The sequence below is a fragment of the Triticum aestivum genome, chromosome 6D (genome assembly GCF_018294505.1).
Source record: "Triticum aestivum cultivar Chinese Spring chromosome 6D, IWGSC CS RefSeq v2.1, whole genome shotgun sequence".
In the NCBI taxonomy this organism is placed as follows: domain Eukaryota; kingdom Viridiplantae; phylum Streptophyta; class Magnoliopsida; order Poales; family Poaceae; genus Triticum; species Triticum aestivum.
Window position 1 is genome coordinate 323,694,124 of NC_057811.1, and position 16,511 is coordinate 323,710,634.

The 16,511-nt window shown below is 44.6% G+C and overlaps 1 protein-coding gene across 1 annotated transcript; it reads left to right on the forward strand.

Moving 5' to 3' along the window:
* The first annotated feature begins 361 nt into the window (after positions 1–361).
* On the forward strand, positions 362–3,957 carry LOC123144885 (probable aquaporin PIP2-2). Its single transcript, XM_044564135.1, has 4 exons — positions 362–761; positions 844–1,139; positions 2,624–2,764; positions 3,470–3,957. The coding sequence occupies exons 1-4, from the start codon at positions 446–448 to the stop codon at positions 3,575–3,577; spliced, it is 861 nt and encodes a 286-aa protein (XP_044420070.1). The 5' UTR covers positions 362–445; the 3' UTR covers positions 3,578–3,957.
* Positions 3,958–16,511: the final 12,554 nt, after the last annotated feature.

Genomic DNA, 16,511 nt, shown 5'->3' on the forward strand with positions numbered 1-16,511 from the left:
CCAGCAATGAGAAGCAACGAGAGTAGAGCACTGTGGTGCGCTTTCTGAACTTTCTGCATATTCTTTTGCCAGGTCGGTACAGCAGCAACGTAAGCGCACTGCACATACCTTAGAAAACAGCCCCTCCGATTGATAACTAGCCACCAGTTCGTTAGGCTCCGATAACGACCTAACGATGATGCTATAGTCGGTTGTGGGCGGCAAATTATAACCCAAAACCTCCCATAAACTAAGCACAAAACCTTATCCCTCGCTAATAATCAATCTGCCTCCCCGCTTAACAGGCCAAACTCGAGCCGATGATGAGCTCGTCCTCTCCCCAGCACGAGCCACCTTCTCGCGCCCCATATATACCTGGCCGCCCCTCCCCTTTCTCCTCACACTGAACAACTGCAGCAAACACCATTCAAGCTAGCTACAGGGCACTAGCTAGACAGAGCTAGCAATGGCGAAGGACATTGAGGCGGCCCCCCAGGGGGGCGAGTTCTCCACCAAGGACTACTCGGACCCGCCCCCGGCGCCCATCGTGGACTTCGAGGAGCTGACCAAGTGGTCGCTCTACCGCGCGGTGATCGCCGAGTTCGTCGCCACGCTCCTCTTCCTCTACATCACCGTGGCCACCGTCATCGGGTACAAGCACCAGTCCGACCCCACCGTCAACACCACCGACGCGGCCTGCAGCGGCGTCGGCATCCTCGGGATCGCCTGGGCCTTCGGCGGCATGATCTTCGTCCTCGTCTACTGCACCGCCGGCGTCTCAGGTCCGTCCTTCGACCACTGGTTCTCTTCTCGCGCGTGCATATGCGTGTGGCTGACTGTTCTCTCTTCACGATGTATTCATAGGTGGGCACATCAACCCGGCGGTGACGTTCGGGCTGTTCCTGGCGAGGAAGGTGTCGCTCATCCGGGCGCTGCTCTACATCATCGCGCAGTGCCTCGGCGCCATCTGCGGCGTCGGGCTGGTCAAGGGCTTCCAGAGCTCCTACTACGTGCGGTACGGCGGCGGCGCCAACGAGCTCAGCGCAGGCTACTCCAAGGGCACCGGGCTCGCAGCCGAGATCATCGGCACCTTCGTGCTCGTCTACACCGTCTTCTCCGCCACCGACCCCAAGCGCAACGCCCGTGACTCCCACATCCCGGTGAGTACTCACTACTGAAACGTCTCGCTAATTAAGTTGCATCGCCCATGGCTACTATAGCGTACAGTATATACCGTATTATACCCAAGGTTTTGGTTACCGAATGAGGCAATTTTACCGAGGGGACTGATAAATGTGGTTACCACGGTTACCGAGAAATACCGAGAATATTTCGAGCGAATTTTATAGTTGAATTATGAATTCAAATAAGTGAATGAACGAATATTCGAACTAGAGACCTCTCAAAACAGGAACTAGGTTGCTACCAACACGCCAGAACCAACTCTCATGACATTAATTAGAACCTACGTACTTAATTGTAAATCGAGTGTTTAAATTCAAAAATTTCAAAAAAATGGTATTTTTTGCTTGGTATGGTGATTTACCGAGGGGCACGGAAATACGCGGTAACCATGGGAAATCTTGAAATTTCGACCGGTAACCAAAACCTTGATTATACCATAGAGTACACTTAACAATGTCTTTCAAAAGGAAAAGTACACTTTAGAGTGTATAACTGATGCTTATGGGTTTATGGCCAATGATAGAACTGGATGCAGATCAAAGTACTGGGGAACAGGGGAAGTCGTTGACCTTGTCCTTAACTCCCTATTCTGCTTTTGACTTAGCGTTGGAACAACTTACAGTACTTGACAGCGAGAAAACATTCTAGAACAAGTTTGTAAAGAATAATCTAGTAAGTTAAACTCAAATTACTGAAGTTAATTGCTGATAAAAAACGATTATCAGATCATATACTCAATTTCTACTACCAGTGCTATAGTAGCAAAATACTTTCGGGAGAGAGCTCTCGCGGTCACGCAATTGCGTATGCAGGAGTAGGGCAAGCAAGTTCATGAATCCTGACAAAATGAAGCATTTTAGTGGACCTGTGCCCCAAAAAAGGCAAGATTTATGGTCCAAAATTGTACGAATCGCTCCACATCAAGCACCTGCATGTGCAAATGTATCTCCTTGTCTGATCCACCTCGTGCCAATAGGCAGATAGGAAGATTCCCTCGCTCGATTAGGCACTAGTCGCTGTCTCGCCGCATCGTCTACAGAAAATCTGAGGTGGCAAATTGAAAATGATCGCCACCAATTAATGACGAGATATATTCCATGGGTATGAACAAATTGCAGAAATCCAGAGATAATGTCATGCCCGGACGTATTTTGTCATTCAGATTTGGTGAACCATCCCTTTCTGGTTACACAATTTTCAAACAAGTATGCTCTTATTTGCTTTCTTTTGTGTTGAGATGTATACTCAATTTTGGAATAATATTTACAACTGAACTCACCTAAAAAGTACAGTAACATCTACAAAAGCAGCAACTTGTTTTGTCCTTAATGTGCTATAATATTGACCAAGATGCTTGCTATCGTCAGTCTCTTTGATGTAACTGCTCAGCGTGCACGCTAGTTAAGCTGATGTGTTTCATGGTTTGATCTGAATGTTTTGAACTTACCGATCTCCTCAGGTGCTGGCTCCTCTCCCAATTGGATTCGCCGTGTTCATGGTCCACCTGGCCACCATCCCCATCACCGGCACCGGCATCAACCCGGCGAGAAGCTTGGGAGCTGCTGTCATCTACAACAAAGACAAGGCCTGGGATGACCAAGTACGAGACATCAGTACATTATCATGTCCAATGCAGTGATATGCTATTACTTAGTACAGCTAAACAACGGCATAAAATATTTCTCGCTAACTACTTAACTTTGGTCACAACTCACAAGTCGCAATCGACTAGTACTTGATAACTCGAGACTGAATTGACAATCACACGGGATATATTTGATTAACTTATCATGCTTAGTTGATGCCAAATAGAAAACTTATCATGTTTAGTCTTACATTCAGTAATCAGGATAATATTGCAAACAAACGGTTGCTTTCGAAGATATTGCAAAAGAACGGTAGGATAATGCTTGCCAAATTAAACAGCTAGCTGGTGTCAGTGTCGACACTCCAAATTTTCATCCATCATTGATCATTCGAACTACTCACTTAGGTTATGCATGACATACTCATCCACTATTTTTGACGTTATATAACCTAATCCCTACCTCACACCCACCTAAAAGATGCTCCGTGCAACATAACAACCTGTTTCGAAATCTGCTGCATGCGTGTCACCATCGACCAAATGATTTAACTATGTCAATTTATTCAGTTTTTCTAACCATAGCGAATCAAATCGTTATATAAGATAAGCAATAAAGATTGCTTCGTCTGTCCTGTACATCACATAAACTTCCAATGAAGCGGCGCCGCTGCCGCTGATCTGCCTGCCACGTGCTGACTGCTGTTTGTGTTCGTGCAGTGGATCTTCTGGGTGGGGCCACTGATCGGCGCCGCCATCGCCGCCGCCTACCACCAGTACGTGCTGAGGGCCAGCGCCGCCAAGCTCGGGTCCTACAGGAGCAACTAAGTCACCCGTCGCTCCGGCCGGACTGAAGTGTAGATATGTGCGAAGAAGAAGGCCGCCTCCAGCGAATGCGCTACGGTTGCTCGATCCCACACCTTTGCCCTGTTCAGTGACTCCAGTCTTTGCATCATCAGCTGCTACCGTTCCTCGGCTTGTGCACATGTCGATGTGACCGTCCATTCGTATGCGTGTTCCGGAGTTCTCCATGTTTGCTTGCTGCTGTTTCTTCCAAGTGTGCTACCCTTTTACTCGATCTATGTACTCATGTATGTATGTATGCATGTCGAGAATTTGTGAATCAAAGAATTGGTATTTTTTTTAGAAAAAGAGGATGACCCCCGGCCTCTGCATCTGGGAGATGCATGCGGCCATTTTATTGATTATTCTCGAGGACCTTACAAAGTAGAACAACAATATGCCTGAATCCGCCATCTTGGCAATATCTGCCGGTACTTCTATCCAAATGATGAAGGGGTGCAAGCTGGACTACATACCCAGACCTCTCACCTAAACGTAACATCTAAAGCCGGAGGCCCCATCCGAGCCATCTGCCGGGTCCGGGGCTCAAACCGGTCCGACGCACTCATATGTGTCGTCGCCGCCGTCTTCCACTGGTCCAGCTTCAGAGCAGATTGAGGTGACAACCTTGGCAGGTCCTCCGCCATCGACGCCACCACGACGCCAAATGACGACCTCCACCTATGCGAGCCTTGGCAGGTCCTTCTCCATTGACGCCACCACGATGCCAGACGACGACCTCCGCCTACGCGGGTCCATCTCCAAGCAGCGGACTTAAATCCATGCTAGGATAGGGCCGCACCACCGCCGTCGCCCTGAAGGAAATATGCCCTAGAGGCAATAATAAAGTATTATATATTTCCTTATATCATGATAAATGTTTATTATTCATGCTAGAATTGTATTAGCCGGAAACATAATACATGTGTGAATACATAGACAAACAGAGTGTCACTAGTATGCCTCTACTTGACTAGCTCGTTAATCAAAGATGGTTATGTTTCCTAGCCATAGACATGAGTTGTCATTTGATTAACGAGATCACCTCATTAGGAGAATGACGTGATTGACTTGACCCATTCCGTTAGCTTAGCACCCGATCGTTTAGTATGTTGCTATTGCTTTCTTCATGACTTATACATGTTCCTATGACTATGAGATTATGCAACTCCCGTTTACCGGAGGAACACTTTGTGTGCTACCAAACGTCACAACGTAAATGGGTGATTATAAAGGTGCTCTACAGGTGTCTCCAAAGGTACTTGTTGGGTTGGCGTATTTCGAGATTAGGATTTGTCACTCTGATTGTCGGAGAGGTATCTCTGGGCCCACTCGGTAATGCACATCACTATAAGCCTTGCAAGCATTGTGACTAATGAGTTAGTTGCGGGATGATGTATTACGGAACGAGTAAAGAGACTTGCCGATAACGAGATTGAACTAGGTATCGAGATACCGACGATCGAATCTCGGGCAAGTAACATACCGATGACAAAGGGAACAACGTATGTTGGTATGCGGTCTGACCGATAAAGATCTTCGTAGAATATGTGGGAGCCAATATGGGCATCCAGGTCCTGCTATTGGTTATTGACCAGAGAGGTGTCTCGGTCATGTCTACATAGTTCTCGAACCCAAAGGGTCCACACGCTTAAAGTTACGATGACAGTTATATTATGAGTTTATGTGATTTGATGTACCGAAGGTTGTTCGGAGTCCCGGATGTGATCACGGACATGACGAGGAGTCTCGAAATGGTCGAGACGTAAAGATTGATATATTGGACGACTATATTCGGACACCGGAAGTGTTCCGGAGAAGTTTCGGATTAAACCGGAGTGCCGGAGGGTTACCGGAACCCACCGGGGAAGTATTGGGCCTTGGTGGGCCTTGAGGGGAGAGAGAGGGCAGCAGCCAGGAGGTGGCGCGCCCCCTCCCAAGGGGAGTCCTAGTTGGACTAGGAGAAGGGGGCGCAGCCCCCTTTCCCTCTCCCTCTCCCTCTCTTTCCTCCCCCCCCTTCTTTCCTAGTAGGACTAGGAAAGGGGAGTCCTACTCCTACTAGGAGGAGGACTCCCCCTCTCTCCTTGGCGCGCCTAGGGCAGCCGGCCTCCCCCTTGCTCCTTTATATACGGGGGCAGGGGGGCACCTAAGAACACACTTGATATACGATATTTTAGCCGTGTGCGGTGCCCCCTCCACCAGATTACACCTCGATAATACCGTCGCGGAGCTTAGGCGAAGCCCTGCGTCGGTGGAACATCATCATCGTCACCACGCCGTCGTGCTGACGAAACTCTCCCTCAACACTCGGCTAGATCGGAGTTCGAGGGACGTCATCGAGCTGAACGTGTGTAGAACTTCGGAGGTGCCGTGCGTTCGGTACTTGATCGGTCAGATCGTGAAGACGTACGACTACATCAACCGCGTTGTGATAACGCTTCCGCTGTCGGTCTACGAGGGTACGTGGACAACACTCTCCCCTCTCGTTGCTATGCATCACCATGATCTTGCGTGTGCGTAGGAAATTTTTTGAAATTACTACGTTCCCCAACAGTGGCATCCGAACCTGGTTTTATGCGTTGATGTTATGCACGAGTAGAACACAAGTGAGGGCGATATAAGTCATACTGCTTACCAGCATGTCATACTTTGGTTCAGCGGTATTGTGAGATGAAGCGGCCCGGACCGACATTACGCGTACGCTTACGCGAGACTGGTTTCACCGTTCGGAGCACTCGTTGCTTAAAGGTGACTGGCGGGTGACTGTCTCTCTCACTTTAGTTGAACCGAGTGTGGCTACGCCCGGTCCTTGCGAAGGTTAAAACAGCACCAACTTGACAAACTATCGTTGTGGTTTTGATGCGTAGGTAAGAACGGTTCTTGCTAAGCCCGTAGCAGCCACGTAAAACATGCAACAACGAAGTAGAGGACGTCTAACTTGTTTTTGCAGGGCATGTTGTGATGTGATATGGTCAAGACATGATATGATATAATGTGTTGTATGAGATGATCATGTTTTGTAACCGAGTTATTGGCAACTGGCAGGAGCCATATGGTTGTCGCTTTATTATATGAGATGCAATCGCCATGTAATAGTTTTACTTTATCACTAAGCGGTAGCGATAGTCGTAAAAGCAATAAGTTGGCGAGACGACAACGATACTACGATGGAGATCAAGGTGTCGAGCCGGTGACGATGGTGATCATGACGGTGCTTCGGAGATGGAGATCACGAGCACGGTGCTTCGGAGATGGAGATCACAAGCACAAGATGATGATGGCCATATCATATCACTTATATTGATTGCATGTGATGTTAATCCTTTATGCATCTTATCTTGCTTTGATTGACGGTAGCATTATAAGATGATCTCTCACTAAAATTTCAAGACAAAAGTGTTCTCCCTGAGTATGCACCGTTGCGAAAGTTCTTCGTGCTGAGACACCACGTGTTAATCGGGTGTGATAGGCTCTATGTTCAAATACAACGGGTGCAAAACAGTTGCACACGCGGAATACTCAGGTTAAACTTGACGAGCCTAGCATATGTACAGATATGGCCTCGGAACACAGAGACCGAAAGGTCGAGCGTGAATCATATAGTAGATATGATCAACATAGTGATGTTCACCATTGAAACTACTCCATCTCACGTGATGATCGGACATGGTTTAGTTGATTTGGATCACGTAATCACTTAGATGATTAGAGGGATATCTATCTAAGTGGGAGTTCTTAAGTAATATGATTAATTGAACTTAAATTTATCATGAACTTAGTCCTGATAGTATTTTGCAAATTATGTTGTAGATCAATAGCTCGCGTTGTTGCTTCCCTGTTTTATTTTTGATATGTTCCTAGAGAAAATTATGTTGAAAGATGTTGGTAGCAAAGATGCGGATTGGATCCGTGATCTGAGGATTATCCTCATTGCTGCACAGAAAAATTATGTCCTTGATGCACCGCTAGGTGACAGACCTATTGCAGGAGCAGATGCAGACGTTATGAACGTTTGGCTAGCTCAATATGATGACTACTTGATAGTTTAGTACACCATGCTTAACGGCTTAGAATCGGGACTTCAAAGACGTTTTGAACGTCATGGACCATATGAGATGTTCCAGGAGTTGAAGTTAATATTTCAAGCAAATACCCGAGTTGAGAGATATGAAGTCTCCAACAAGTTCTATGGCTAAAAGATGGAGGAGAATCGCTCAACTAGTGAGCATGTGCTCAGATTGTCTGGGTACTACAATCGCTTGAATCAAGTGGGAGTTAATCTTCCAGATAAAATAGTGATTGACAGAATTCTCTAGTCACCATCACTAAGTTAGTAGAACTTCGTGATGAACTATAGTATGTAAGGGATGACGAAAGTAATTCCCGAGCTCTTCGCAATGCTGAAATCGATGAAGGTAGAAATCAAGAAAGAGCATCAAGTGTTGATGGTTAACAAGACCACTAGTTTCAAGAAAAGGGCAAAGGGATAGAAGGGGAACTTCAAAAGAACGGCAAGCAAGTTGCTACTCAAGTGAAGAAGCCCAAGTCTGCACCTAAGCCTGAGACTAAGTGCTTCTACTGCAAAGGGACTGGTCACTGGAAGCGGAACTGCCCCAACTATTTGGTGGATAAGAAGGATGGCAAAGTGAGCAAAGGTATATTGGATATACATGTTATTGATGTGTACTTTACTAGTGTTTATAGCGACCCCTCGGTATTTGATACTGGTTCAGTTGCTAAGAGTAGTAACTCGAAACGGGAGTTGCAGAATAAACAGAGACTAGTAAAAGGAGAGGTGACGATGTGTGTTGGAAGTAGTTCCAAGATTGATATGATCATCATCGCACACTCCCTGTACTTTCGGGATTAGTGTTGAAACTAAATAAGTGTTATTTGGTGTTTGCGTTGAGCATAAATATGATTTGATCATGTTTATTGCAATACGGTTATTCATTTAAGTTAGAGAACAACTGTTGTTCTGTTTACATGAATAAAAACCTTCTATGGTCATACACACCAACGAAAATGGTTTATTGGATCTCGATCGTAATGATACACATATTCATAATATTGAAGCCAAAAGATGCAAAGTTAATAATGATAGTGCAACTTATTTGTGGCACTGCCGTTTAGGTCATATTGGTGTAAAGCGCATGAAGAAACTCCATACTGATGGGATTTTGGAATCACTTGATTATGAATCACTTGATGCTTGCGAACCATGCCTCATGGGCAAGATGACTAAAACGCCATTCTCCGGAACTATGGAGAGAGCAACAGATTTGTTGGAAATCATACATACAGATGTATGTGGTCCGATGAATATTGAGGCTCGTAGCAGGTATCATTATTTTCTGACCTTCACAGATGATTTGAGCAGATATGAGAATATCTACTTGATGAAACATAAGTCTGAAGTATTTGAAAAGTTCAAAGAATTTCAGAGTGAAGTAGAAAATCATCGTGACGAGAAAATAAGGTTTCTATGATTTGATCGCGGAGACAAATATTTGAGTTACGAGTTTGGTCTTCAATTAAAACAATGTGGAATAGTTTCACAAATTCACGCCACCTGGAACACCACGGTGTAATGGTGTGTCCGAACATCGTAACCGTACTTTATTAGATATGGTGCGATATATGATGTCTCTTACCAATTTACCACTATCATTTTGGGGTTATGCATTAGAGACAGCTACATTCACGTTAAATAGGGCACCATCAAAATCCGATGAGACGACGCCTTATGAACTGTGATTTGGCAAGAAACCAAAGTTGTCGTGTCTTAAAGTGTGGGGTTGCGATGATTATGTGAAAAAGTTTCATCCTGATAAGCTCAAACCCAAATCGGAGAAATGTGTCTTCATAGGATACCCAAAGGAGACAGTTGGGTACACCTTCTATCACAGATCCGAAGGCAAGACATTTTGTTGCTAAGAATGGATCCTTTCTAGAGAAGGAGTTTCTCTCGAAAGAAGTGAGTGGGAGAAAAGTAGAACTTGATGAGGTAATTGTACCTGCTCCCTTATTGGAAAGTAGTTCATCGCAGAAACCAGTTTCTGTGACGCCTATACCAATTAGTGAGGAAGTTAATGATGATGATCATGAAACTTCAGATCAAGTTATTACTGAACCTCGTAGGTCAACCAGAGTAAGATCCGCACCAGAGTGGTACGGTAATCCTGTTCTGGAGGTTATGTTACTAGACCATGACAAACCTACGAACTATGAAGAAGCGATGGTGAGCCCAGATTCCGCAAAATGGCTAGAGGCCATGAAATCTGAGATGAGATCCATGTTTGAGAACAAAGTATGGACTTTGATTGACTTGCCCAATGATCGGCAAGCCATTGAGATTAAATGGATCTTCAAGAGGAAGACGGATGCTGATCTAGAATTGTCGCAAAAAGGTTTTTCGACAAGTTCAAGGTGTTGACTACGATGAGAGTTTCTCACTCGTATCCATGCTTAAGTCTGTCTGAATCATGTTAGCAATTGCCGCATTTTATGAAATCTGGCAAATGGATAAACAAAACTGCATTCCTTAATGGATTTATTAAAGAAGAGTTGTATATGATGCAACCAGAAGGTTTTGTCAATCCTAAAGGTGCTAACAAAATATGCAAGCTCCAGCGATCCATCTATGGACTGGTGCAAGCATATCGGAGTTGGAATATACGCTTTGATAAGTTGATCAAAGGATATAGTGTTATACAGACTTGCGGTGAAGCCTGTATTTACAAGAAAGTGAGTGGGAGCACTACAACATTTCTGATAAGTATATGTGAATGACATATTGTTGATCGGAAATAATGTAGAATTATTCTGCAAAGCATAAAGGAGTGTTTGAAAGGAGTTTTTCAAAGAAAGACCTTGGTGAAGCTGCTTACATATTGAGCATCAAGATCTATAGAGATAGATCAAGACGCTTGGTAAGTTTTTCAATGAGTACATACCTTAACAAGATTTTGAAATAGTTCAAAATAGAACAATCAAAGAAAGAGTTCTTGCCTGTGTTACAAGGTGTGAAATTGAGTAAGACTCAAAGCCCGACCACGGCAGAAGATAGAAAGAGAATGAAAGTCATTCCCTATGCCTTGGCCATAGGTTCTATAAAGTATGCCATGCTGTGTACCAGATCTATTGTATACCCTACACTGATTTTGGCAAGGGAGTACAATAGTGATCTAGGAGTAGATCACTGGACAGCGGTCAAAATTATCCTTAGTGGAATAGGGATATGTTTCTCGATTATGGAAGTGACAAAAGGTTCGTCGTAAAGGGTTACGTCGATGCAAGTTTTGACACTAAATCTAGATGACTCTAAGTCTCGGTCTAGATACATATTGGAAGTGGGAGCAATTAGCTAGAGTAGCTCCGTGCAGAGCATTGTAGACATAGAAATTTGCAAAATACTTACGGATCTGAATGTGACAGACCAGTTGACTAAAATTATCTCACAATCAAAACATGATCACACCTTAGTACTCTTTGGGTGTTAATCACATAGAGATGTGAACTAGATTATTGACTCTAGTAAACCCTTTGAGTGTTGGTCACATAGAGATGTGAACTATGGGTGTTAATCACATAGCGATGTGAACTAGATTATTGACTCTAGTAAACCCTTTGAGTGTTTGTCACATAGAGATGTGAACTATGGGTGTTAATCACATGGTGATGTGAATTATTGATGTTAAATCACATGGCGATGTGAACTAGATTATTGACTCTAGTGCAAGTGGGAGACTGAAGGAAATATGCCCTAGAGGCAATAATAAAGTATTATATATTTCCTTATATCATGATAAATGTTTATTATTCATGCTAGAATTGTATTAACCGGAAACATAATACATGTGTGAACACATAGACAAATAGAGTGTCACTAGTATGCCTCTACTTGACTAGCTCGTTAATCAAAGATGGTTATGTTTCCTAGCCATAGACACGAGTTGTCATTTGATTAACGGGATCACCTCATTAGGAGAATGACGTGATTGACTTGACCCATTCCGTTAGCTTAGCACCCGATCGTTTAGTATGTTGCTATTGCTTTCTTCATGACTTATACATGTTCCTATGACTATGAGATTATGCAACTCCCGTTTACCGGAGGAACACTTTGTGTGCTACCAAACGTCACAACGTAAATGGGTGATTATAAAGGTGCTCTACAGGTGTCTCCAAAGGTACTTGTTGGGTTGGCGTATTTCGAGATTAGGATTTGTCACTCCGATTGTCGGAGAGGTATCTCTGGGCCCACTCGGTAATGCACATCACTATAAGCCTTGCAAGCATTGTGACTAATGAGTTAGTTGCGGGATGATGTATTACGGAACGAGTAAAGAGACTTGCCGGTAACGAGATTGAACTAGGTATCGAGATACCGACGATCGAATCTCGGGCAAGTAACATACCGATGACAAAGGGAACAACGTATGTTGTTATGCGGTCTGACCGATAAAGATCTTCGTAGAATATGTGGGAGCCAATATGGGCATCCAGGTCCGCTATTGGTTATTGACCGGAGAGGTGTCTCGGTCATGTCTACATAGTTCTCGAACCCAAAGGGTCCGCACGGTTAAAGTTACGATGACAGTTATATTATGAGTTTATGTGATTTGATGTACCGAAGGTTGTTCGGAGTCCCGGATGTGATCACGGACATGACGAGGAGTCTCGAAATGGTCGAGACGTAAAGATTGATATATTGGACGACTATATTCGGACACCGGAAGTGTTCCGGAGAAGTTTCGGATTAAACCGGAGTGCCGGAGGGTTACCGGAACCCCCCGGGGAAGTATTGGGCCTTGGTGGGCCTTGAGGGGAGAGAGAGGGCAGCAGCCAGGAGGTGGCGCGCCCCCTCCCAAGGGGAGTCCTAGTTGGACTAGGAGAGGGGGCGCAGCCCCCTTTCCCTCTCCCTCTCCCTCTCTTTCCTCCCCCCCCTTCTTTCCTAGTAGGACTAGGAAAGGGGAGTCCTACTCCTACTAGGAGGAGGACTCCCCCTCTCTCCTTGGCGCGCCTAGGGCAGCCGGCCTCCCCCTTGCTCCTTTATATACGGGGGCAGGGGGGCACCTAAGAACACACTTGATATACGATATTTTAGCCGTGTGCGGTGCCCCCCTCCACCAGATTACACCTCGATAATACCGTCGCGGAGCTTAGGCGAAGCCCTGCGTCGGTGGAACATCATCATCGTCACCACGCCGTCATGCTGACGAAACTCTCCCTCAACACTCGGCTGGATCGGAGTTCGAGGGACGTCATCGAGCTGAACGTGTGTAGAACTTCGGAGGTGCCGTGCGTTCGGTACTTGATCGGTCGAATCGTGAAGACGTACGACTACATCAACCGCGTTGTGATAACGCTTCCGCTGTCGGTCTACGAGGGTACGTGGACAACACTCTCCCCTCTCGTTGCTATGCATCACCATGATCTTGCGTGTGCGTAGGAATTTTTTTGAAATTACTACGTTCCCCAACACGCCCACCACCCACAAGCGCCACCCAACCCCAAGGTTACCAAAGCGGCGCCTTCAAGAAGGGAACGGCGCCGTGAGTGCTGCCGCCGCACAACAAAGTTAGGGCTTTCGCCCGGGAGACCTAGGGGAAGGTGAAGTGAGGAGATCAGTCCATACCGACGCCTCCAAGGAGGGGAACGGCGCCCTCAGGCGTCGCCGTCGGCGCGGCCGGTCATGGCCGGCCAGGGATTTCGCCCGAACTCGATCTCCGCCACTAGCAGCGCCTCCTGTATAGAACCGGCGACCAAGAGAAAGCGAGGCCCGGCCAGGTTGGCCTGCACGCCGAACAGGGGAGGAGGGGAGGCGCCAGATCGCGCGCACCGTCCGCCGCAGAAGCCGCCGCTGGCCGCCAACGACCACCGGATCCCGCCGCCCGCGCGGCCAGGACACCAGATCCACCGCCCACACGGCTGCTAGCCGGTCGTGCCTTGCTAATGAAGCCGCCGCTCCAGATCCGAGGTTCCCCACGCAGAAGCAGGGCAACCGAGGCCCCGCCGCCACCATCTTTGGCGCCCCAGGCTTGCCCGGCGGCTGCCTCAGGTGGCGGCGAGGGACGAAAGAGGAGGAGGAGCGGCTAGGGTTGGGAGGAGGATGAATTGGTATAGTTTATGATATTTTATTTTACTTGCAAAGAAAGAGATTCCACACTTCCATTAACTCTTTTTAGAACCAAGACAAAATAAGAATCTGACTTTAAATTAATAACCGCCAACATCATTTTCCGCAAAAAAAACGCCAATATAATTGGCGAATATTATGTATTTCATCCTAGCGCCTAATGGATCCCGCGCCATCTGATTGTGATAGCATTGCTGCGATCTAAGAGTGAGTCGTGCGCTGTGGTTCCATTTCACAATTTTGAAAAATGTTCACAAACAAGAAATGTTTTTAATTTCAAAAACTCTTCACGAAATTAAAAACTGTTCCTAGATTTTAAAAAAATGTTCATGAATTGCCAAAAAAAATCACAAATTCAAGTGTATATGAAACATGTTTAACAAATTTAAAATGTCCACGATTTTTGAGATTTCAACAAAGTTCACTAATGAAAAGAATGATCATGATCTCAAAATTTGTTTGTAAATTTGATTTTTCTTGGCAAAATAAAAAATGTTCACAATTTAAAGAAATGTTTACGAATTCAAGAATTATTCAGAAATAAAAACATCAGCATGAATTTAAAAAATGTTCACAAATTCAAAAAATGTTCATCGTTTCAAAAAAAATAACTTATTAAAAAATCAAGAATTCAAAAAATGTTCACTAATACAATAATTGTTCAGGATTTAAAAAGATGTTCCTGAATTTGAAGAAATGTTTGCAAATTCCAAACATGTTCAAGAAATCAAAAGAGTTCGTGAACTAAAAAGATATTAGCGAATTCAAAAAATAGGAGGTACATTGGAAAAGGAAAACCAAAAGGAAAGAGAACATCAAATTAAAAACGAAAATGTAAAGAGAAAATGAAATTAAAATCGAAAATGAAAAAACTCAATAAGAAATGGCTTAAAAAGAACATGGAAAAAATATTTAAAAACTAGTGGAGAAGATCTAGAACCTTCCCTTAACCGATGGGGAAGGCACAAATCAAGTGGGACGACCATTACAAAGCAAGTGCAGGGGTTGCGCGTTTGGTTGATATTTCCCGTCTTATGTGGGTAGGAACCATGGAATCCTTTCCGGCGCTTGAGCCGCTGAATAAGGCTCTTTAGGTACACACACACACCCATCCCTTCTTAAGAATCCTAAATGGGCCGGAACATACGAGTGTACCCCTGACTAGTCTTTGGAATCATCTGAAAGATTTGTTTCTCTGGCCTGGTTTTTTCTGTGCTTTTTTTACTTTGTTTTCTGACCGGTATTCTATTGGTTTTGTTTGTTCTTCTTTCTTTTTCCTTTTCTTTTTCATCTTCATTTTTATTCATTTGTATTATTTTCTTATTTAAAAATACATTAACTTTTTTGATTTCAAAAACTTATTCTTAAATGTGTCAATAGTTTTCAAATCCATGAACTTTTTTTGAATCTGTGAACTTTTATCCAATTTCATTAATAATTGTTTCGAATTCTTGAACTTTAGACGATCTTTAAAATTTTGTGAAATTTTCTTGAATTTGTGAGTTTTTTCAAATTCTTGAACTGTTCTGCATTCGTGACCTTTTTAAAATTTATGAATTTTTTATTTTTTATTTGTAATTTTTATGAATTCATGATTATATTTGAATTTGTGATTAATTTTCAAATTGAAAAGTAATTTTAAAATTCGTGACCTTTATCATTTCTCCAATTCATCAAATTTAAAAAAACACTAGCTATTTAAATTGTTTTTTGTTAGGTAGCCCGTTTATTTTTTGAACCATCAAAGTCATAGCGTAGAAAACAACGGAGCGAGCGAAGCCAGTGGGCCTGTGGGCGAAACAAGCTGTTGGGCAGCGACCCAGGAGTGAGCGCGCGGAATCTACCAAGCTAGTGCGTGCGGGAGCTAAATCTCGCTTATAGTGAGATGGTAGCTCCCCTAGTATGAAGCACCCCGCAACTCCCTCGTATGGGTCAGCCGAGTAGCGTGTTTCTCAGCCATGTGTTCGTCCTCAAGATGGGAATGGGCCGGGTCGGCCCGCTGGGTCACTGACCCGACCCAAAATGTCGAGGCCAATGAGCCAAGTGGGTCGGCCTTAAATGATATACGGGTCAGTGGAGCCGGCACCGTGCAATCCGATGGGTCAGACGGGTCGACCCAGTCGAATCGCTATACACTACTCCCTCCGTTCCGAATTACTTGTCGCAGGTATGGATGTATCTAGATGTTTTTTAGTTCTAGATACATCCATTTTCCGCGACGAGTAATTTGGAACGGAGGGAGTATATAGTAGTTGCTGGCCGCCCCTGCGCACAAATTGAATCTTGTACACGAGAACATATCTGAAATGCGACGTCTGTGTATAAGAAGCAGGTAGACATACAGGTGAATTGATTCTTACGTGAACAAGTACATGCATGCAGAAACAACCAGCCTCTCGTTCGTCTCGGTCACCGTCGAGCTCGCCATCCCCCCCCCCTGCTTCCCATTGGCCTTCCCGGTCTCCGAAATGTGCTAACTGAATTCATAAATTTTTCATCTTGATATTGGTTCGGCCTCATATACCCAATGGGTCAATGGGGCCATGATTTTTTAATGAAATGGCCCGACCCATGGCCTCGCATATTGACCTTGGGGCCACTGGGCCGGGTCCAAGGCCAGGTCCGGGTCGGCTCATTTCCATCTTGAGTTCGTCCGTTCGGTCTGATCGTTGCTATGTTTGTTCCCTTTTTAACTTTTTGTTTTCTTTTACTTTTCTTATGCCTTTTATTTTGTCAACATTTTTCTTTGGTTTTCATTTTTTACTTTTTTTTTTAATT

What these genes read in the sequence shown, in the direction of transcription:
- LOC123144885 (XM_044564135.1), top strand. Translation starts at nt 446, where the DNA reads ATGGCGAAGGACATTGAGGCGGCCCCCCAGGGGGGCGAGTTCTCCACC. An exon ending in CCCGTGACTCCCACATCCCG is followed by an intron (nt 1,140 to 2,623) that starts GTGAGTACTCAC and finishes CGATCTCCTCAG; the next exon opens with GTGCTGGCTCCTCTCCCAAT. An exon ending in ACAAGGCCTGGGATGACCAA is followed by an intron (nt 2,765 to 3,469) that starts GTACGAGACATC and finishes GTGTTCGTGCAG; the next exon opens with TGGATCTTCTGGGTGGGGCC.